Genomic DNA, 22,950 nt, shown 5'->3' on the forward strand with positions numbered 1-22,950 from the left:
GTGTTACAGCAGGACACCACCAAAACCTGTGTATATTTTAGTATGGTAAATGTTTGCATCTAGAGGAGACTGATACATTGATTAATGTTGTTATTCTGTACTAAGAAAAAATAAATAAAAAGAACAAAGAAACATGGATGACCTCTGAAGACTGTTCAGTGTCATAAAACCATTATGACTTTTTAAAATAGCCATTCTAGAAGGAAGTAGCAGGTGAGAAAAATCTAAACAAGTATGATTTCATAGAAGGGTATAGAGCTACATAGCTACATCTATTTTCTGACTATTGCAGTAAGGAGAAAGAAAGGCTAATATCAACTGAAAATAGATAAACAAATTGAGTCATTCTCATGACTCCAGGCTATAAAATGTGTATTTCAGCCAAAGTTAACAAGAAGTCTACCTCTCTAGTCTTCTGTCACCAAATAGTCTCTACCCCTTATAAATCCATGTATTTATTCAGCAGACATTTGTTGAGTACCTGCTCTGGAGCAGACACTCTAAGTACTGGGTATAGAGCATATGAGTCAGGCTCTGCATCACAAAGAGCCTTACAGCTGAGCAAGGGGGAGTAATGAGTAAACCCACAATGTGACTGCACTGTAGTCAATACTATGATGAAGGAATCTCACCTGGAGAGATCAGGTATGCTTCCCAGAAGAGAGAACATGAATGGGTCCCCAAGCATGAATAGGAATTAGCTACCATTTGAAGAAGGGAGCGGGTATTCTGGGTATAGTCAAAAGCACGGGGTATTGGGGTGGGAGTGAGGGAGGGGAACTGCATGTTGCTGACCAGCTGAAGCATGTGATTTTGAAGTAGTGAGAGGAAGAGCAAAAGGGGCAGGACCACATTGTAAAGTACTGACGGGGGATGTTGGAGAGGAGAGTGACATTCAGAGTACTGCCCACCTACCCCTGTGTCGTGTGTGGATACCTTCTCCAGTAACTCAACACATATCATGAAGATACTTAGAAATAAAACTAGCCACTGATTTTGTTGATCCTTAGTAGGCGGGGGAAGGGAAATATATTACTGGACAGAAAGAGTCTTGTAGGGACCTTAAATTATCTTCATGTTTAGAGGTTAAAGATGCCTGTTTGAGATTTAATAATCAATTAATCATTCCAGAGTTGTCTATTCTCTGTCAGTGTCAGTCAATAAATGTAATCATTTGCACTTTCTTTTTTTTAATTTTAGCTGTTTTCAGCTTAACCCTTAGGCAGGTCATAACTGCTTTTACTTGAGGTTCATTAACCTTTTACAAAGTAATTATTATTAGTACAGAGCAACCTGGCAGTGACTCCATGTTTTTTCACTTCATTTATGTAAGAATTGAACTTATTCTTCAGAATGATGTATTAAAAACTCATTGCTTCCTAATCTGACTAACCTATTTTATTATTAGCAAAATTATTCCATCAATGTGTACTTAGAATGTTATTTATTTGATCTTATATTTTTCTCTGGGACTTAATACTTGAAAAGATACTTATGTCCATTCACAATAATTTGATTCATCATTCAAGTGATATTTGAGATCACCTAAAATTAAATCATTATATTAATTAGTAGTCTTTACTTGCTGGAAGTAGTGTGTTGTATAAATTTCTGGGTTGATTCATTCACACTTTTATAAAAACTATCAAGAATGTGAGAAACAATTGTTTAGAGGCACATTTTTAAAAGAATATTATCTCTGATAAAAAATAATTTCAAAATAATAAATTATTTTTCAGAAGAATTTATATGATTTAAGTAGGGAAAGCCCAAACTTCTAAGCAGAGAGCATTACTAGGGAATTGTCCCTAATATTGAGCCCAGACGGCAACATGTCTCAAAAATGATGTAATTACCAAATAGCTCCAATTCCACTTCAGAAAAAATCTCTTAAATTCAAACCTCTCCTCTTCGGTACAGTTCAAATTCTTATCAGAGTAACAATCTCATTAGTTAGTGTCCTTAATTCCAGGTTCTCCATCTCCCTCAAGGACAAAGGTGATGGTGCCACTCCCCTACTTTAACAGTCTACTGGATTCTTATTGTCTCTGGGAAATGAAAACACCTTGCTTGCCACATAGTCCTTCACGTCACAGCCTGCCTATCCTACAGACCCTGCTCCCACTTTTCACAGTCAAGGCCAGTGCCCTATTTGTCTTTTTACCTGCACCATATGACCGAGTGCAGAAACACGGTAAGACCTTATATTCATTTCCTCTGAATGCTGCAACAAATCACGATGAACTTAGTGACATAAAACAACAGAAATTTATTTTCTCACAGTTCTGGAAGCTAGAAGTCCAAAATCAGGACCACTGGGCTGGAATCAAGGACAGCTCCTAGCCACACTCCCTCTGGAAGCTATAGAAGAGAATCTGTGTCTGGAGTCTTCCAGCTGCCGACGTTCCTCGGCTGTGTGCATCGCCCCAGTCTCTACCGCCATGGTTACATGGCCTTCTCCTCTCCTGTCTGAGGCAGTTCTCCCTCTCTGCCTCTCCTTTATAAGGATAATTGTAATGACATTTTGGGCCCACCCAGATAATCCAAGATATAATCTCCTTATCTCAAGATACTTAATTATATCTGCAAAGACACTTTGTTTACATTATGAAAAATAACCAAGCAATAGCAGATTTATTCATAATTGTCAAATCAAAATGACCTTCAGCAGATGAATGGATAAATAAACTGGTCCATCCAAACAATTAAATATTATTCACCGCTAAAAAGAAATGTGTTATCAAGCCATGAAAAGACATGGAGGAAACAAATGTGTATTACTACGTAAAAGAAGCAATTTGAGAGGGCTACATACTGTAAGATTCCAACCATATGACATTCTAATAACAGGAATTCAGGAAGAGAGATGAAGAGGTGGAACACAGAGGATTCTTAGGGCAGTGAAACTATTCTGTATAATACAGTAATGGTAAATATATGTTACTATACATTTGTCAAAACCCATAAAGTGTATAACACCAAGAGTGAACACTAATGTAAACTATGCACTTTAGGTAATAATGATGTGTCAGTGAAGGTTTATTAATTATAACAAATGTCCCACTCTGGTGTGGGATGTTGATCACAGGGGAGGCTGTGCAAGTGTAGGGGCAGGGGATATATGGGAATTCTTTGTACTGCTCCCTCGATTTTGCACTGAACCTAAAATTGCTTTAAAAAATAAAATATGAGAAAAATAACTAAGCAAACAGTTTTAGCACTTAATAATTACTTAGTACATAAGAATTACGTATACAAAATGATTTAAGATGCAGTATTTGATATTGAGAGGCCTGACCTATAGACAAACGATTCAATGCACTGTGATACATATAATGACAGAAGAACTGCTTAGAAGGTACAGTTGTAATAAAACCTTGGTACTCACAAGAAAGATCCAGAATAGACATACAGACTTGGGGTTCATAATCAAGTAGGAAATGGTTAGAGTTATGAAAATTATGAAAACAGTTTAACAGATTAGGGAAAGCAGCTGTTCTAATCCAGTGTACATGATCTGTCAAGTATTTTACAGTGAAGCTGGACCAACAGACACACATCCCAGTAACGTGGTGAATACTAACATAGAAATATGCACCAAGTGCTTTGAGGTAAAAGAGAGAAACGATTACCCCAAGTTCATGGAAGTTTAGAGCAGAACGCCTTACACTGAGTACCAGTCCCAGGGGAGCAGAACATGGTACACCAGCTACCAATCCCACGGAGGACTCCACACACTTCTACCCGTGGCATCTTGTATTGGAGTTGTCAAGGACAACACAACAGTCCTTGTGTTGGATGGAATAGGGCTTTACTTGCTCTTTCCTTACTCTCCTCCGTAGAAGAGACAGAACAAAATCAGTTCCCATGGTGCACATCCTCCTCTCATGGACCAAGTCCCTCTCCCCCGCCCCCAGCAGCTGATGCAGGGCAACTGGCCTACAAACCTCTCCTGTGCTTCTGCAGCAGGACCCAACTCCTCTCCACAGAATCTGAAATACATGCCTAAGTGTCCTTGACACACACTTCAACAGAACAAAAGAGCAGTCATTAAGCATGAAACAGAGAAAAACATTTTCCCAGGAGGTGATGCCCCCAGCACAGGCTGTGTGAGCTCTTTGCCTCTAGGAAAGGAGGTGTTCCAGGCACAGGGCCCATTTTTATGCAGCCCCGTGGGAGCTGAAAGACCGCATTGAAGAGACAGCCTTTCCAAACAGAAGGCCTGTCAAGCTTATGGAACAGCTTCTTCTGGGGGGGAAAGCTGATCTCATCCTTGAAGCCTAAATCAGAATTACTCATGTCAAGAAAAGGAGGGTTTAAGGGAATGGAAAACTAAGCAGAGGGAAGAGCTCAGTAGAAAAGATGCAGAGGCGGGGGCGAGGAGGCAAGTGGTGGGATGAACTGGGAGATTGGGATTGACATATATTCATTAATATGTATAAAATAGATAACTAATAAGAACCTGCTGTATAAAAAAAATAAATTAAATTTTTTTTAAATGGTGCAGGGGTGGGGGTGGGTCCAAGGAACTGCCCAGGTTGAATCTGTCACTGATGGTAAATTAAGGGTCTGGTTCAAGGTAGCAGAGTTGGAGGTTGAGAAGTGCGTAGGGCAAGCAGACAGACTAGATTTTACCTTGTAGGTGACAGGTTGGTTGGTAGGTGCATCTTACTGAAAGATGCCAGGGAGACCGAGAGCAGAATAGGATTAAAATCAGAATAGATAAATCCCAACATTATTGTTAAGGTCATTCAGACAGTATGGAGATTCATAGAGTGATTAGGACAGGTTAACCGAATATGTCCTAAAGTTATTGCTTTTATTCATAGGGGCTTTCGTTTCTGGTTCCAACTCTGATGCTAACAAGCTGTGAAGACTTCATAGTTCTCAGTTCCTTCATCTCTAAGATAAAACACGTATTAAATGAATTTTTATGTTTCCAAAATCCAAACTACTGATTCAATGATTATGCCTCCATTTTCTCTTATATCGTTCAATAATGAATATGATAATACAATTCATATTATAATAGCTTGGTACAATTTTAATTGATTTGATTAACAACTGAAGCAAAATGAAATAACTGGCATTGTGGGAAAAGATGTTATCTAAATTTTAAATAGGATATATCTTCAAATATTTATGCTCAACACCCCTGTTCTTTTTTCAAAAGCCAACAAAATAGTTTTTATTTTCCTTTTAGTTCATTAAGGTCTTCTCAGTTTGGACTGCATAATAGTCTGGATATATTCTTATTATACCCAAGAATCAGCATAAATAAAAATGTATTAACATTTCCTTAGAACAAGGTAGTGCATTTACATATTTCAAGCTTATGTTAATATCTACTTTGTTCTTATACCTGCAGTTGCTGTCTCACTCATAGGCCCTTGGTTCATCAATTTGTTGCTGGGTCAACTGTTTGTATTTTATTGCAATAAATGAGCCAGTGTCCTGACCTACCTGCCCCCCAATGCCTGAATTTGAGGGAAAATAAAACAATTAAGTGCTTAATTATATTCCATTACCAAAAGTAAGAAAACAACTTTCTGTGCCAAATATAAAAGTTGCCTCACTTTCTGCACTCAGATTTAATTTTCCCAAGCACACTTTCCTTCCATGGTAATATTCAACATTTTGAAACTTTCACTCTTGCACTTTTGAAAAATGTCAACCCTCAATTTTACAACATTTTGAGGGCACTTTCAACCTTTCATTATTTATACTCATCTCCCAAAAATGTGTGATAGGCACAGTTAAGGTAGCAGTCAGAATAAAATGTCAGTATATAGACTGAAGTGTTATAAGCCATCAATAAAGGTAATGGACTTAAAAAAATCATAGCAGAAACTAACTTCTTTAACACCTCATCATCTTCTTATCACCTTATTACCAAATTCCTAAGGAGTTTATCATTTTCAAAATGTACTATGTTGCAGTTTCCATGACAGTACTTATTTCTGGAATCTTCTAAATATTTAACACATTAGCCTAAAGTAATACCATTTTTTTTTCAGTGCAACCATATATATGTATTTTTTTCTCTTTTTGCTTTGTCTATACAGACTATGGCATTTCCAATTGTGACTTGATTTCATATTATCTAACATACAAACTGGATAATAGGTCTTGTTTTGTGGACAAGATATCTTAAAATACAAACTTAAAATACGTCAAGTTTTAATCCTGTAAAATGTACTCAAAAGAAAATTCAATGCCCTTTGAAATCAAACAGGCATAAGATGATCCTTGTATGACCCATGCCAGTAGATAAAGAGCTGTTTTCTTTTATTCAATAAAAAATGTATAGATTATTTAGTCCCTTAAATCAAGGCATGACAAGAAACATGGAGCATCTTCTCTTTTTTACCTAGAAACTAGGAATCTAGGATGCCAACTTTTAAGTTTCTTTCTAGGTCTTGAAGCCATGCCATATAAAAGATGTTTTGTTTGAAGACAGCTCACTTTGCAAAGACTGTAGTCATCATTTATTGATGGACAAATATTTGATATAACTATAGACCATTCACATTGGAAGAAGAATATTCCACCCAAAGTGTACAACCATAACCAATGCTTCCATTTTTAAAAAAGTTGGAGAGACTCATTCAAAATACTCTCTTTTGGGCTTCCCTGGTGGTGCAGTGGTTGAGAATCCGCCTGCCAATGCAGGGGACACGGGTTTGAGCCCTGGTCTGGGAAGATCCCACATGCCGCAGAGCAACTAGGCCCGTGAGCCACAACTACTGAGCCTGCGCGTCTGGAGCTTGTGCTCCGCAACAAGAGAGGCCGCGACAGTGAGAGGCCTGCGCACCGCGATGAAGAGTGGCCCCCACTCGCCACAACTAGAGAAAGCCCTTGCACAGAAACAAAGACCCAATACAGCCAAAAATAAATAAATAAAGTTATTTAAAAAAAAAAAAAAAAAAAAGGATCCACTCTAAAAAAAAAAAAAAAAAAAATACTCTCTTTTTACTCCCAAAGTGGGTTAGGTTTGAGCAGTAGAAATATTGTGAAAATGTGGAAACCACGTCACCAGAGATGCGTATCATAATCATCAGTAACTTGTTAATACACATGCCCAGTTCCCACACCCACAAGTTCTGCTTCCAAAGGCTTCATGGTGGAGTCTATGGATCTTTATTTGTGACAAGCTCCCGTAGCAAAACTAATTTTAAAGACTGCTAATCTAAACTAAGATATAGTTATGTCTTATGTGTCTTTCTATTCTCAAGGCTACTCTGTGCCTGACACATGTCAAGACTTCATAAATATTTCTTGAATGTCTGAATGGATAAGTGAATGGCATCAATGTATCAATGAAATAAGAATGACTTCTGGTCATGGATATCACTGAGAAGGTGGCATTGAAGTAGTCCTTAAAGTATGAGAGGAATGCTTAGTTCTCCACCCAAAAAGAATGAAGCACTGAGCGTAGATTTTCATGGAGCAGCTATAGGAAAATGGGCAGATATTTTTGGATTGGAGAACATCCAACCTCTCAACCCACACCACAAAAGAATCAACCTACTCAGCCAGCAATTGAGGTCGACCCTAGCGATACTGAATTACACTGAGGCTTTCAGTGCCTCATGGTATATGCGCATCACCACTGTACCACAAAAAACTTAATTGCCATTTATAAAACATATGATTTGTGATTAAGATATTGGAGGATATTAGATTTCCATTTTGACACTACGCTTGAATTGGTGTTAATTTAGCCATGTAATTTAGCATAAGACACACATAGAAAGAACAGGCAAATACAAATTTAGTAAAAAGTGGTCCACATAACCAATAGAGCATTTCCTCATAGGACTGATGCTAAGGACTTTAAGATATATCATTTTTATAACAGCTGACAAAGTAATTTAAATTAATATGAATTCTCCTCTATCAAAAGTCCTATTTTTTTTTAAATGTCTTCATGGAAGAAAGACTCCTTCTCTCCGGGAATTTATGTGGTATAGATTGATCTTTTGCTATGTTAATAAAATGAATTTGATCGTTTAAATGTAGAAATGTACCCAAAGTATTCTTTGATTACTAAGATTTCAAAAATCAGAATTTGATGGACTATCTGAAAATAAATTGACATGAAAGTAGCCTTTATATTCTTAATAATGCAGAAGTGGTTTGTATTTTTGTTCACCAAGAACCAAACCAGGTCAAAACATTTTAAAATCTATATTTAAAGATAAGTTGCATACAGTAAAGCACATGCATCTCAAGTGTGCCCTCAATGAATTTTCACATATGTATACACACAAGTATTCACAACCCAGATCAACTCAGATCTTTTCATTTACTTGATACAAGTTTTACATATCTCTCCTAAGTAATAGAAATACTTAGGAGATTGTTTCAGGTATGTGTTCTTGAAAGAAAAATATTACATTCTATATTTTATTTCCCCTTGAAAATGCATAGAACTTTATTTTTAAATTCCTCAACACACATTCATTGGGTAATCATTACATGTCAGCCATTGCTCTAAGCTCTGAGAACACAACTTTGTAGTGTAGTAAGGATTCTGCTCTCCTGGAGCTCACATTCTAGGCAGTAGACAGTAAATAATCAACTAAATTAATAAGAAAATAAATAGGAATATTTCAAAAGTGATCAGCTGTAATAAACATATTAAGAGAAATGTAATGAACAGAAATGAGCAGTGCGGGGACAACATTAGATTAAAGACTCCTCTCAGAGGATAACATTCCAGCTGAAATTTGATGATGAGAAGGCCCACTTAAAGCTATACAAAGGAGGAAGAGAGTTCCAGGCAGAGCAGGAAGAGCCTAAATAGAGAGCAAACACAGAATGTTTGCAAAGTCAGGACCACAGTTTGGGTTCCCCCCAAAACAAAGGTTGTATCACAGGCTTAGGTACAAGCAACTTATCAGAAGTGATGGCAAGGAGTCAGCGAAGGACTGGGGGCCAGGATACAGAGCAGGGCAAGGTCAAGGGAAGGGGAAGTTTTTGCATCACTGCTCTAGGTGACAGGGTCTCAATTCTGCTGAAGCCTCCTGAGAAGCCCACCACAGAAGCTCTCCAAGAAGTGGGCAACTAAAGGGTGAAAGGAAGAAGCATTTTTCCACTCCTTCCAACCACCACTGGTTGAAGATTGTCTCAGGGGCGTTCATGCTACTCTTTCAGGCTGTGTCTGCCCAGGGAACGAAGGAGCCTGTGTGAACTTCTGAGCCCAAGGCAAAAAGGATTGGCACTCCTGTGGTGAGAAATCGGCAGAGTGCAGTGAGCCTGGGCTCCCGGGGAGCTGGCCAGGGGAGCTGCTCCAGTCAATGGAGCCGAGGGGACTGGGCAGGGCACGTCCAGCGTGGCTAAAGTCGGAGGACAGTGAATCAGAGGCAAGAGGGGCCAGATCATGTCCAGCCCTGTGGGCTCTGGTTAAAAAAAAAAAAAAAAAAAAAAAGGTTGAATTTTGTTCCACATATAACAGGAAGCCATTGCTTTAAAAGCTGGGGAGGGCTGTGACTGATTACTAGCTGAAGGAATCCATTGAAGAAAGAAAGATGAATACTATGTTATGATGTGTAGCAGGGATTTTTTACAGAGTATCACCTTGCTCAACTGAGGGGGATAAAACATCACACTAATTATGTTTAAGTTAAAAGTTGGGTATATTTTGATATAAAATCAGAGACAACCTTGTAGGATCTAGCCTCTGCTTGGTTCTTCAAACCCCCTCCCCTATTCTGAACTCTAGGCAAAAATGGCTGCTTTTGAGTCCTGGGATATGTCAGGCTGTTGCTCATATCTTGGCCTTCATATATGTTGTTCACTGTTTGAAACACACTCCACTCTTCACCTAGGCCAATTCCTTATTTTTTGTATTTCCATTTAATTATTAATTTTATTGAAAATTCCCTTCTGATCACTCATCTAAAAAAAGCCTACTGCTGTCCTCTCCTGAAGCATCTGTGATCATCTTTCTTAGCACTTAATATAATTTGTAATTTTACAATTAATTTCTTAATTCCTGTCTCCCCATTCAGATTGTATATTCAGTACAAAATGGGGCAAGATCTATTTTATTCACCGCAGTGCCTAGCAGTGTCTGGCATAGAGAGGTCATATTTGTTGAATGAGTGAATAAATGAATGATTCAAAATGAAAGCAAACTAGCTCTGGCTGAGGTGTGGCAGACTGGGTAAAAGGCCTGTCCTTTTGCCCTTCAAGGAGGCTTATGGACTCTCTTCAAGGAACTTCAGTGCAAAACCAAACACAATGTGACAGCCTTGCTTTTGGCAGATGGGATATCTCTGAAAAATATTTGTATGAAGCTATTTATTGGAGACTTGAGTGACACCTTTTGTAAAAAAACAAAGCATCCCTTAAATAGTCCTGTTTTATATATTACAATACACCTTCATACCTAGAGGTTTCATGAAGGAATTGGGATAGTCATTAACAATACTTTTTTTTTTTAATTTTTATTTATTTATTCATTATTCATGGCTGTGTTGGGTCTTCGTTTCTGTGCGAGGGCTTTCTCTAGTTGCGGCAAGTGGGGACCACTCCTCATCGCGGTGCGCGGGCCTCTCACTATCGCGGCCTCTCTTGTTGCGGAGCACAGGCTCCAGACGCGCAGGCCCAGCAATTGTGGCCCACGGGCCTAGTTGCTCCGCGGCACGTGGGATCCCCCCAGACCAGGGCTCGAACCCGCGTCCCCTGCAGTGGCAGGCAGACTCTCAACCACTGCGCCACCAGGGAAGCCCAACAATACTTTTTGAGAACAAATGACTCCTGAACAATTTACAGATTAGCTAGTTATTTTCACCTTTTTAAAAAAAAAAGATAACTCGATTTTAGATATCAGAGGTTGAAAGTAGCTGCAGGATTTTTCGATTAAAAGTTCTAATGTGTCTCTTCTTTCTAGTGTGAAAGGCTAATCAGTTTCAGGAACATGCTGACATAGGATTAAGATAAATTGTGCCTTGTCTTTGAAAATCCTGTAGAATAATCAACCTCTCTAAGTCCCAAGGAGAACAATAGCTTCCTACATGTGATTAAACTAGCAAACAAGTCTTTGTCCTTTGACCTGCTTTTTTGGCTTCTATTTTACTTCGATTAGACTTAAAACAACTACGATAAATGAAGATTTTCTAACCCATTTTACACTTTCCTGTAAATAAAACCTATGCCAAAACTATAACTCTATTATATGAGTAATAGAAATAACTTCGTGCTGAAGACTAATACTTTGCATATATGTGCCATGGAGGGGCAGAGGGAGGAATTAACTTTAAATGAAATGAATTCGGAATTGAATTCAAGATTTATACATTCTGAGAAAAAGGTATTAAAATATATGTCTACTCAAATCTATTTTAAGTTGCATAGAAAAATGTCTATCAGTTTGAACTGATTGGAGAATTTGCACCAACTAAATAACTCATATATGTTAGTCACCGGGAAATCTAACTTTTTTACCAGGAAATATTTCAAACAAATGAAACAAAACTTCAAATAAATTGTACTAAAAAAATAAAAAGAAAAGTAGCCTCTAGCTTTCAGAGATCTGCTCCATGCCATAACCTGTCTCAGAAGAAGGTTTTCTGAACCCGATAGGTAATCCCTTTCCAAACCAGTTCTATTTCTGTGCTTTAGTGAGCCTAGCGGTTTTGGATTTGTCGAGTGAAGCAATTTAGGAATTGCTTCCTGCAGATGGAGATGCACTTTATGGTGAATCATTGGAGTTTTAAAAATAATAAACTCCTGGGAAAGGGGCTTAAAATGATCCCTCAAATAGCAAAATCTCATGGAGCCAATCTGATGGAATAATTGAGGGGGAGAAACTAATTGAAACTATTGAAACAGCAGGAAAGTTGACTGTTCTGTTTTTTTATCCATTTAATGTAAAAGAAAATCGTTAGATCTAATAGAGTGTCCAAAAAAAAAGTGTTAACTAGGCATCAATACCTTTTAAAACTACCCTTTACCGTCCGTAAGGTCACTGAACTGAGAAGCTCGCCTCTAGCTGCAGCACCTTTTGATGAAGGCTGGCCATTGTAGAGGGTTTTCAAAGAAATAGTCCATTTTAACGTCGTGTCAACCAGTTCCAAGAAGAGATTTAGTCTTTTCCAGGACAAAGAACTTGAAAACTTAAACTTTTAATTGAAAAAGCCTGAAACCACTTTCAACCTCTTGTATTTAAAACTCAAATTATCCCTTTCAGGATTAAAGGAAAAAAGAAAAAGGAAAAGAAGCACACTTATATCAAAGGTAGCAAAGCAGTGATTTATTATCAGTAGTTCTTTCTTCAGGAAAGCTGTTTTCAGTTCTCTGACCTTTGTATCTCAGTTTTATCAACTTAATACAGAATAATACTCTATAATCACGCCCTAAATATATGTAAATTTGAACCCTAATAGAATGAGTTTCCAAATAGTACTGCAGTTAAAATAAAACCACAGCCTTTCTACTTCAGACTTAGTTTAAGGTGGGAACCCTTTATATTTAATCAGTACATTCAGTATAACAATAAGCTAAGGGGAAATATGACCCCAAACAAAAGACAACTGTGCCCCAACTTTGCTAGGGCCAGTCTCTGTTTAGTCCTGCTGTCCCCTTAGAACTCCTCCCAGATGGTTCATTTGATAATGAATTATCATTATCATCACCACTGTCTGTAGAACAGTTGTGTGAAAAGGAGGTGCAATGCTTTCTATCTGGTCAGCTCTCTCCTACAGGCATAGCTTTCACCTTCACAACTATCCCCAATAAGCTCACCAAATTGCCCTTGGGAACAACAGCTGTTTCATGTATGCTAACTGTATCTATCCAAGAAAAAGTATGTGTTCATTTAAGCTTAAAAAGAACTTTCCCATACTGTGTTCCCACACACACGGGTATCTTTTCATGCAGTGATAACAAAAGTAAAATGGACAAATACTTTAACGTAACCTTTCTCATTTCACTGACATGGTAAGTAGATGATCCAGCACTTTAAATTCTTTAGCTGTTTGAGTCAAAGTTTATTTTCCTTCAGCTGCCTCTCCCTCAATACCAACTAGCATTGTAATCCATAGGTTCTCTTAATTTTAATCAAAATCAAATTATTTTTACATTCATACAGTTTATTTTGACACTACATCACATATTCACTAGGATATCCATGGATGCTTCAAATAATATACATGTAAAAATGAGCTCATTATATATTCCCTCTATATTCCAAATCTGTATACTTCAATTCCAAGAATGGCATCAAAATCTATGCCATTGCCCAAACCAGAAAACAATCATCAGGTTAGCTAAATATTTTTCCTCTAAGCATGTATCAAACCATTTCTCTCCATGCCCACTTCCATTGGGTTTATCTACACTTCTGCTTGGATTTCTTTAATAACCTACACAACTGGCTAATCTGTGTATAACTCGAGGTCTGGCAGGAGACAGAAGCCACATAGTAACTTAGGAAAGTTGAATATGAAGAATTATTAACAAATAACAGAGTATTAACTCCTAAAAGGTAAACAATGCATTAAAGAGTTTATGTATAGTGGATGTAGGGAGCACTCCCTTCTTCCAGGTCTGAGGAAGAATACTCAGGGAAGGAACAAATTTGGAGCACACACATACACACACACACACACACAAACACACACTGGTGGGTATTTAGACCACCTTACAGAGAGTGTGGCCACTGGATGTAGAAAAGTTCACGAAGGTGCCACAGGCCTGAAATGGGAGACGAAGCTACCCACTGGGTGCTAAAGAGGCTCCCAGGAAACTGGGCAGGGGCACTGCTGACTCATCCTCTGGGATGTGAGGACCTCCCCGAGAAGCCACCCACAGGGCTGCTGCTGAGCCACTAGGGTGCTGCCCACAACACCAAAGGGCCAGCAGAACTCACTGGAAAACCATACTTGGAAGCACTGCTGAAACTTGCTGGGAGTGAGCCCTGCTGGGTGCCCCCAGCAGCAGTAAGAAGAAGAAAGCACATCAGAACTAGGAAAGAAACATCCCCTTCCCTCAGTGTCCCCCCAGTACATTTTCCACACTGTAGCCCTGAAACCTAGCAGGATTGCGGGCCTTCCCAGGGACAGACCTCCATGTCCCCCACCTCTTGTTTGTAGAAAAGCTTTAGCCTCCTAGGCCTTCCCCGAGTTCCAAAGAGCAAATTTAATCAGAGAATTGAGAAAATGCAGAAACAAAGGAACATTTTCAAACAAGACAAATTAATTATAGTTTCATCATAAAACAAAATCCAGAACCTTTAGTTCCTCCTCAAGGACTATAGATAATATCCTGAGCCATGTCCTTGAGCTGTTTTGCAGATACTAAAACCCCTGCCAGGTGGAAAAAGTTAACTGCCTGCTGACCACCAGCATGTAGACCCCAGACTGGTTGGAACCAGAAGGCTGATGATTAAGATTCCCGACACATCATCCTGTTCCCTCACCACCAACCAATCAGAAGGATGTATGTGAATGGATCACACACCCCGCAATCCTCTCCCTCACCTGGCCTTTAAAAACCCTCCCCTGAAAGCCATCAGGGAGTTTGGGTCTTTTGAGCATGAGCTGCCCGTTCTCCTTGCTTGGCGCCAGGCTGGGTGCCCTGCAACAAATGCTGCACTTTTCTTCACCACAACCCAGTGTCAGTAGATGGGCTTTCGTGTTTGAGACAGTAACAGCCCTAGAATAAAAATTCTAAAACATAATATGATTACTTCTCTGCCCAAAATCCTTCAACTGAGTAAAAGGAGAGAAGGGTGGAGAAGTAAGTGCAGGAGATGATGTGGAAAGTGAAGCACTGATGTTGATGACTGAAATTTTAACTATTGAGTAAGAAATGAAGTCATCTCATGTGAGTATGGGTCACAGGGCTTAGAGACTGGGAAAGATCTGAACAACCATTTTGTGGAAGGAGGAAAGGAGTCAGATGAACAGAGAACGTGATCTGGACTAACATAAACATGCAGGCAGCTCCTACAGTGAGGGAGCTGCACAAGACAAAGACTTGAACTGGGCTTGGGACTGAGGAAACGACCTCTTGTACAGAGTCAGTACTGAGTGGCAAACTCGATATTGTTCCTCATAACTGTGTGCCCACTTTTTATATGACCTTCAGAATTATAAGCTAAATATACCATGTGGTTCAAGGGATAGACACTAAACATCTTGCCAGTCAATAATATCTGGTCTGTATCGTTCAGGACACTGACTCTGCATAAGGAGATCTGGGACAGTTCCAGACGTCACCTTCTTATTCTAGTGGCAGAGATGTAAACTGTAGTATAAAAGCAAGCCTGCATAAGTATAAGAGTATAAAAGGCAAGAACTCCTCTAAATTTCTTGCTTTTTTCCCGAACCCAAAATTAGAACATAAAATTTGAGGAAAAAGAGGACCTGAAATAAGTGACAAATTGCAAAAAAAAAGAAAAAATTACATTTCTTGTTGCAGATTCAACAATGTAGCAGAGTCCATAAAAATGTTTCAGTGTTCATAAATGTGTGTCTTTTAGAGTTGTTATTTACTATTCCTTATGTTTGTGAGGAATAAATTCTCCCCCACAGCAATTTTGTAAATAGTCCTTAACATTAGAAAAGAACAACCATCAACATTGCAGGCCATGTTTCCACCTTCCGACAACAGTTGAACTCACTATGCAAATAGCTGAGTAGAAACTGTATGTGTGTGAACAAGACTGAGGTCAGGGGAGCACATGAAACAACAATTTGTTGGCTTAAACATTTTAAAAGAATTTTTTGTTTCTTTTTAGTAGGAGTTAAAATAGCATTTTAAAAGCTTATACCAACTCTCCTAGCCTTAAATAGCCTCCAAATAGGCACATTATCTTTACAGGAAATTATCTGAGAACTCCAGAGCTTCATACGCATCGCATTTACTGATAACATTATATTAAATCCTGCCCAAAATGCCCTTATGGTGCACAGGACTGGAAACTGGCTAATTTTGCAATGAACACAGAGTAAGAAAACTAGTCTGAAATCATTTCTTGGACACAAAGTCTAATCTCAAGACCCTAAGATACTTTTTTTAATTGGGGGATGTATGAAATGATGCATTCTAATGCACAATTTTATTTTCTCACCCATCAATATCCTTCTTTCCCAGCCCATTTCTCTTTATTGTTTTTTTTGTTTGTTTGTTTGTTTGTTTGTTTGTTTTTTTATGGCTGTGTTGGGTCTTCGTTGCTGTGTGAGGGCTTTCTCCAGTTGTGGCAAGTGGGGGCCACTCTTCATCACGGTGCGCAGGCCTTTCACTATCGCGGCCCCTCCTGCTGCGGAGCACAGGCTCCAGACGTGCAGGCTCAGCAACTGTGGCTCACGGTCCCAGTTGCTTCGCGGCATGTGGGATCCTCCCAGACCAGGGCTCGAACCCGTGTCCCCTGCATTGGCAGGCAGATTCTCAACCACTGCGCCACCAGGGAAGCCCTCTCTTTATTGTTTTTTTCCCTACTTCTTTGCACACTTTTTTTTATATTTGATAACAGCTTTATTAAGATATAATTCACATATAATTTGCCCATTTAAAGTGGACAATTCAATAATATTTAGTATGCTCAGAGGTGTATAACTATCACCACAATCAATTTCAGAACATGAAAATCACCCCACAAAGAAAACTTGTACGGTTAAGCTATTACCTCCTAAACCATCCACCTCCAACCCAGCCCTAGACAATCGCTAATCTATTGTTTCTATAGATTCCCCTATTCTGCAAATTACATATAAATTGTTTTCTGTCAGCTGATGGACATTTGGGTTGTTTTTGTCTTTTGGTTATCATGAGTATGCAATGAACATTCATTATGAGTTTTTGTGTGGACATATGCTTTCATTTTTATTGGCTTTTTGCCTAGGAGTCAAATTGGTGCATCAAATGAGACCACTTCTCTTTGTATCAGACTCCATTCTATAGCTCTTATACCATCATTAACTGAATCAGGCTCAATTAATTGTATGTTTCACCTATGCCCCCTCTTTTCCCTAAAATATAATGAATAGCTAATCAGTGTCACATACTGTGCTAGGCACATTTTCACGCATATCTCATTTAATTTATTTAGCTTATGGCAACTTTTACTATGTTAGCTCTCTGTTTGGGGTTTGATATTTTCTAAGGCTCCTGTCTTGGAAGCAAGGCTTTAACTCCATTTCATAAGGACAAGTGGGTCCAAAGCAAAAGAAATGGAAAAGATGTCTCTTTCTGGGAAGGAATTTCTGATCATTTTTCTTTATCAATGAAGACCTTTTGTAAAATGCACCATAGTTTTAAGAGAGAGAAAGGGGGAAAGAGGGAGAAAAAGAGAGAGATTATAACATAAATTCAAATTTTCTTCACAAAATACCCATGAGATAGAATAGGTAGCTCCTAGAAGAGGAAGAAACAAAAATATTTTATATCTTTTGTGAATTATTCCTGTTTTATGTATGTTTTATATTTTCTTCACGTGTGAGTCTGTGACTTTTATTATTGCTCTTATCATTTTCCATCTTCTTTATTTCTGCCTTTAGTAAATTCTTTCCATATAAAGTAAAAAGCTCCTGAAACAGAAGGACATTTTCTCCGGTCTCTCTGTTCTTGGGTAGATTATACAGACGATGTTTCTCCTAGTTCACTTTCCAGACCACCTTAAGATAATTTTTGTTTTGATTTTTTTCTATTATTTTCAGGTTTGGCTACTTTTAAAAAGTAAAAGTTAAAAATGAAAAATGTCCAGTATGATGGCATGCCTTGTTGCAAGAAATAGCATCCTTTTAGGTAGCTTTGTTTTAGAGACAGACAAAACAACTATGTGTGGTGCTGGGACAGCAAGTCCCCACACACAGCTGAAAACTTCTTTGAAAGGAGTTCAAAAATGTGAAGGAATTCTGGGGGTGGGGGGATTGCTCTGTGGTTGTCGTTTGGGAAATTCATGAAGGCAGAATGGCAGTCCCTCTTGAACCACAGCTACTCAGGATCTCTTTTGCATTCTTCCCTAAGCCTGTGCCGTGTGTTATAAATAGAAGAGCCTATGAAGAGAGATGGGCTCTTTTTGCCAACAGTCATTTTATTTTTTAGAAGTGTCTAGAGACATTATTCATAAGGATTCATTCCTGCACACTTTCCTGCTGAGAATCTCCCTCTCTTGACACTGTGGGTGGTCAGCTTTGAAATCCACTAATGATCTGTGAGATACAGAGAGTGCAGAAAGAGTTATTTATTTTTTAAGTTAATACATGAGGAGTCCTTTTAGTTCTAGAAGGTTTTCAGGCATCTGGCTGTGCTATGTAAATAGGGAGCATCCTTTTCAAGCCAGCGTCTTTGATTTTGTTAGTCAGCTAAATTTTCTAAAGATAATTTTTAATAACCATAGAGACTTAATGACAATCATTTGATATGCTGACTGTATTGTGACTTGTAATCAAATACATTGTAGCAGCTATAGTGCAAAATATACAGATGTTTGCATACACTTAGATGGGTGGGGTTTTTTTTAAGGTTTAAAATGAGTGATTTTTTTCTGCTTCATGTTGTTGTCAAGTGTAAAATATACGTGCAATAGACCCTATATGGCACTAGTAAAATAAAAATCCTCTAATCTTTGTACTTTGATGGGTAAATATCATGTTTTCAGATGTATGTTAGTCAAAAGTCAAAATGTTGCCCCAAAAAAGAAAGAAAATTATAATGCCCTGGCATCCTGCTAAGAACACAATAGTAACTAGTGCCCATCAAGCTTTTACTCTGGAGAGAAAATTAGTCTCAGGAGAGCTGGTTTAAGCTCAAATAGGCTATGCAAGAGGATCACCTGATAACATTTTTTAACTGCAGAATCTCGATCTCACCCCAGATCTCCTAAATCAGAATCTCAGAGAGCAAGGGGAGCTCAGGAATGTACATTTTAAGATCTCCACGGGAGATTCACTGGTAACATTATGTAGTTCAGGCCAGCTTTTAAAAGCCACCGACATCTGAATCCATGCATTACAGAACTAAGACCTTAAAATCCTTGCTACTGCCTAAATTCTCTTGTCACATACACATGCTATGCCTTACAGAGACTAGTTCATGCACTTATGTTGTCTCCCCAACAAGAGCAGAAGCAACGCTTATTTATCCCATGACACATGGCTCTGTCAGTGACAGAAGATACTGGTTGACAGCAGTTGGCAATAAATACGGTATTCTGGAGTACAGGTAAAAGCTTCCCCAACATCTAAGTTCTCTCCCAAAGCTACTTTCCATTCAGAAGAGTGTCCTGACCTCCTTAGAGGAAGATTTGCAAAACAGTTTTCTAGATGGTTTGCATATTCCATGTGGATAATTCTCCCATAACTAATTAAACAGTGCCCAATAAATTCACAGCAATGTTACAACATCTGGAGTAAACTGGTGAGGGAGGGTGACATTGTTTTAATCATTATCCAAAAATCAACTGTTACATAGGGTCCTTCAACCTCAGGGCACTCACTTTCCTGGTCAACACTGCCATTTGCTTCAGGGTGTAGAGAGGTATTGAAGTGAGTTACATGACAGCAAAAAGAGCTGACTTGCTAGCTTCTGAAGAAGTTGGGATTTAGTAATGAGATCTTTGGCAAGATCTAAATAGGAGTAACCTTTAGATTCTGGTGTGACACAGCTGGTAGCAAAGATCTATTTTATTAAAACTATTGGTGAAGTAGCTGGCTCTCCAGGAAATCTTTTGGGATTTGAAGGTACAATTTGAAGTGAAGTGTATACAGGTACCATCATCTGGCAAAATCTCAATTCGTTAAAGCTGACTCTTTCTAATAACGTACTAATGAAATACCAAGATGGGTCAGAGGGCTTTGGACCCTTGCCCTTGGTTAGCCAGAGAAGGCATTTTCCCCTTTCATAAAGTGTTTTCTAGAGAATTTTTAGTTCACTCTCTGCTCTAGCTGTCTACTGATGTACAATGCACACAATTGTCATCTTCCCATGAATTTATACAAGCAAATTCTCCCAACAGCTGATGAAAACAAAAAGGAAATGAGGCTTGATTTATCAATGGAACATGATTAAAATTAGTGTTTTCCTTGGTTTAACATAAAAGCATCTTAGGTTAAGTCTATATGATTGATTATATTAAATCAATCAATATTTAGATTTGTTTGACTTTCATATATGTGGTGTTCTCCTTTACTATAGAAAGATAAATTTGATCTAGAATGCAGCTTTCAAGAGTGTTATACTCCTACACTTTGTCCTAGAAAACATATGCTTAATGCTGAGCTTTTAACTCCAAGTTAGATGGGTGGGGGCAAAGTTACATTAGATTTATCCATAGCCCCAAACAACATTAAGCTCCTAATTAACCTTTAAGTCACACCAGAAGGCATCTCTGTACCTGTCAGGTGGTCTGGCTATTCTTTCACCACTATTTTCAGGCAAGAAGGCACAATATTGGCTCAAGAGTCCTCAAGACTTTGTTTTGTTGCCCCAAAACAGAAGAGTTTGTCTACGGTGGTGACATTGAATTTTAATTTTTTTCCCAACTCTAGAAGCCTATGAGATTTTCTACTATTTGTAAACTGCTAAGCAAGTTGCCGTTGAAGTTATAAAATGAGTAAATTACTTATCACTTACAGGATCACCTTATGTGTTGGCAAAATCTGAAGGTCTCAAAGCCTCACCCCACCAAAGCCAGATTTACCAGCTACCTGATACATACCTTCTCCATAGTGCTTCACCCCATTAACGTTGATAAATAATGTAAAGTATAGACATTTTTGGAAAGGGAAACCTCACCAGATTTCCAAGTCGGGTATTCATTAGTATGAAAGAATATGATACTTTCCTGTGAGCAAATTTATTTTGGACTAAGGGGATTAAAAGATGTAAGGAAGCTATCAAGAGACCAGAAAGATGAGAAGGACAAGAGAACAATTCCATAGTGTTGGAATTACTTTTCTCTTAATTAGAAAATCTACAACTAGATTGGGAGGAGGCTGTCATGAAGACAAAATATGTTAGCTTCCTAATTTTCAGGGTGGTCCTGGCACCTACCCTTAAGAGTTAACAGTCATGTTTAGAAGATAAGATGAAAGCAGGAAAGATAAAAACCTAGATGCATATATGGCAAGGTACGTGGTGGACCGAGGTAACAAGGAGAAAGGGGGAAAAAATGGAAGGAAAGAACATCAATATTAAATGGACTTCATTTTACTGCAAGTGACAAAACTGCAACTCAAATTGGCTTAAAAACTAAAAGGGGGTTAATATACCTAGCTTATATAACTGTTGTGTAATTGTTGGATCTAATACCCAAATAATATCATCAATAATCTGTCTCCCCCAGTCTCTAATATTTTTGTTGCTACATATTAGTTATTTATTCTCAGCCTCTGGATAGGCAGATGCCACCAGCACTTTGGCCCTGGGGTCCATCCTGCACTAATCACTGTGATTGACACCAAGAGGTGGTCTGCCCCTCCCAATCAGGGGGCTGAGATTCTTGAGGGCTGGGGGTCTGGAAGGGAAAACTAAAACTACTGTTACTTTAAAAGGGGAATAGATGCAAGGAAGGCAGAAACCACAGATTTAAGTCACTCTCCCCTCTGGAGAGTGTTTCCCCAGCAGGTGAGAGGAGTATTTTTCCTGAGCTCTTCTTTCACAGGTGACTCTGGGCCTGGGGCCACCAAGCCAAAGTCTAAGCTGGAGAGCTGTGTAGTCATTACAGCTCCCCACTGTGCTTTACTTTCCTAATTACCAGAAGGGTGGCTCTCGGAGGACTTGTCCTCTGTGGAGAAGGTTAGCCCCAGCTTGAAATTCTCCTCGGAGCTTGGAGCCTAAAATGGATTTTTCTAGTAGACATTTGAAGTACTTTATTGAGGCAACACAACACCTATTTAATGAAACCATGAAAAGGCACCTTAGGTGAAATAAAAGATGAGTTAAATCAAAAATAAAAATAGACTGCTTAAAATAGAATGCATGGCTTTGGACAATCTAAAAAGCCATTAATCTGCTTTCAATGTAAAGTACACAGCTACAAATACTTATAAGTTTAAAAACACAGAAAGAGAGAAGAAGAAACTCCACTTACTAGACAAGACACAATTGTTAATTTAATTTGTGTGTGTGTGTGCGTGTGTAAAAGATCATTTTTTGTTTTCTGATTGGTTTTATAATTGCTTTTCCCTTCTCAGTGATAGTGAAACTTGGTTTTGTGACTGTCCAAGGCTGTACTCGGGCAAGCAGTGCCAGTTTGCAACTTGTGAAAGCAACCCATGTAGAAATGGTGCCACCTGTGTTCCTAAATCCAGGACAGACATTGTCTGCCTCTGTCCGTATGGAAGGTCTGGTCTCCTCTGCACTGAAGGTAAGAGCTTTTCATTATTGGGCACGAGCACAGGTAGAACGGGGTGAAGAGGAGAGAAAGTCACTCAGAGAAATCAAGGACAGTACCTGACTGAACAAATCCATCAAATCCTTTCCTTGGTTCTTTTCAAGTCGTCAAGACAAGACCCATTAATGAGATGGATCACTGAGCAGGTATTTCTCATACCCACTGAGTAATTATAAAGGAGGTAATAAGTTTTCCCTGAGGTTAGACTACGGAAAATCTCTGTATTATAAAATCTCCAGGGCATTCTAATGCTCAAAGAGTAGCAAGGAAAATCAGGAAAATACATAAAATCAAACCATTTTACATCATTTTGGCAAACTGAGGATATAATATTAACAAATCTATGTATTGTAGACAAGTTTTTTTTTTTTATTTAAAGATAACAAAACCATGACAGGGTTATTATATCCCAAGAAACTAAATCAGAAATACAAGCCATGTTCCTCGCTTTAGGAAAATCCAGTATGTAGAAACCCTATATTACAAAAATGTACAAGAAGCTATAATATAAAATAAGAAGCAAATTGCCTAAGAATTTAATATTTGCTTTGATATACAGAAATGAATTCTGTAAATATTTTCGGAAATAATTAAAAGTATTT

At 38.4% G+C, this 22,950-nt stretch overlaps 1 protein-coding gene across 2 annotated transcripts in view; it reads left to right on the plus strand.

The window, feature by feature from the left end:
* EYS (eyes shut homolog) overlaps positions 1 to 22,950 on the plus strand; it is a 1,775,980-nt gene that overhangs the window by 1,600,031 nt on the left and 152,999 nt on the right. For both annotated transcript variants that reach the window (XM_057527983.1, XM_057527984.1), the window contains exon 34: positions 22,149 to 22,321. In XM_057527983.1, coding sequence (XP_057383966.1) covers positions 22,149 to 22,321 — 173 coding nt within the window. The remainder of the gene's footprint in view (positions 1 to 22,148; positions 22,322 to 22,950) is intronic.

The sequence above is a fragment of the Balaenoptera acutorostrata genome, chromosome 14 (assembly GCF_949987535.1).
Source record: "Balaenoptera acutorostrata chromosome 14, mBalAcu1.1, whole genome shotgun sequence".
NCBI lineage: Eukaryota > Metazoa > Chordata > Mammalia > Artiodactyla > Balaenopteridae > Balaenoptera > Balaenoptera acutorostrata.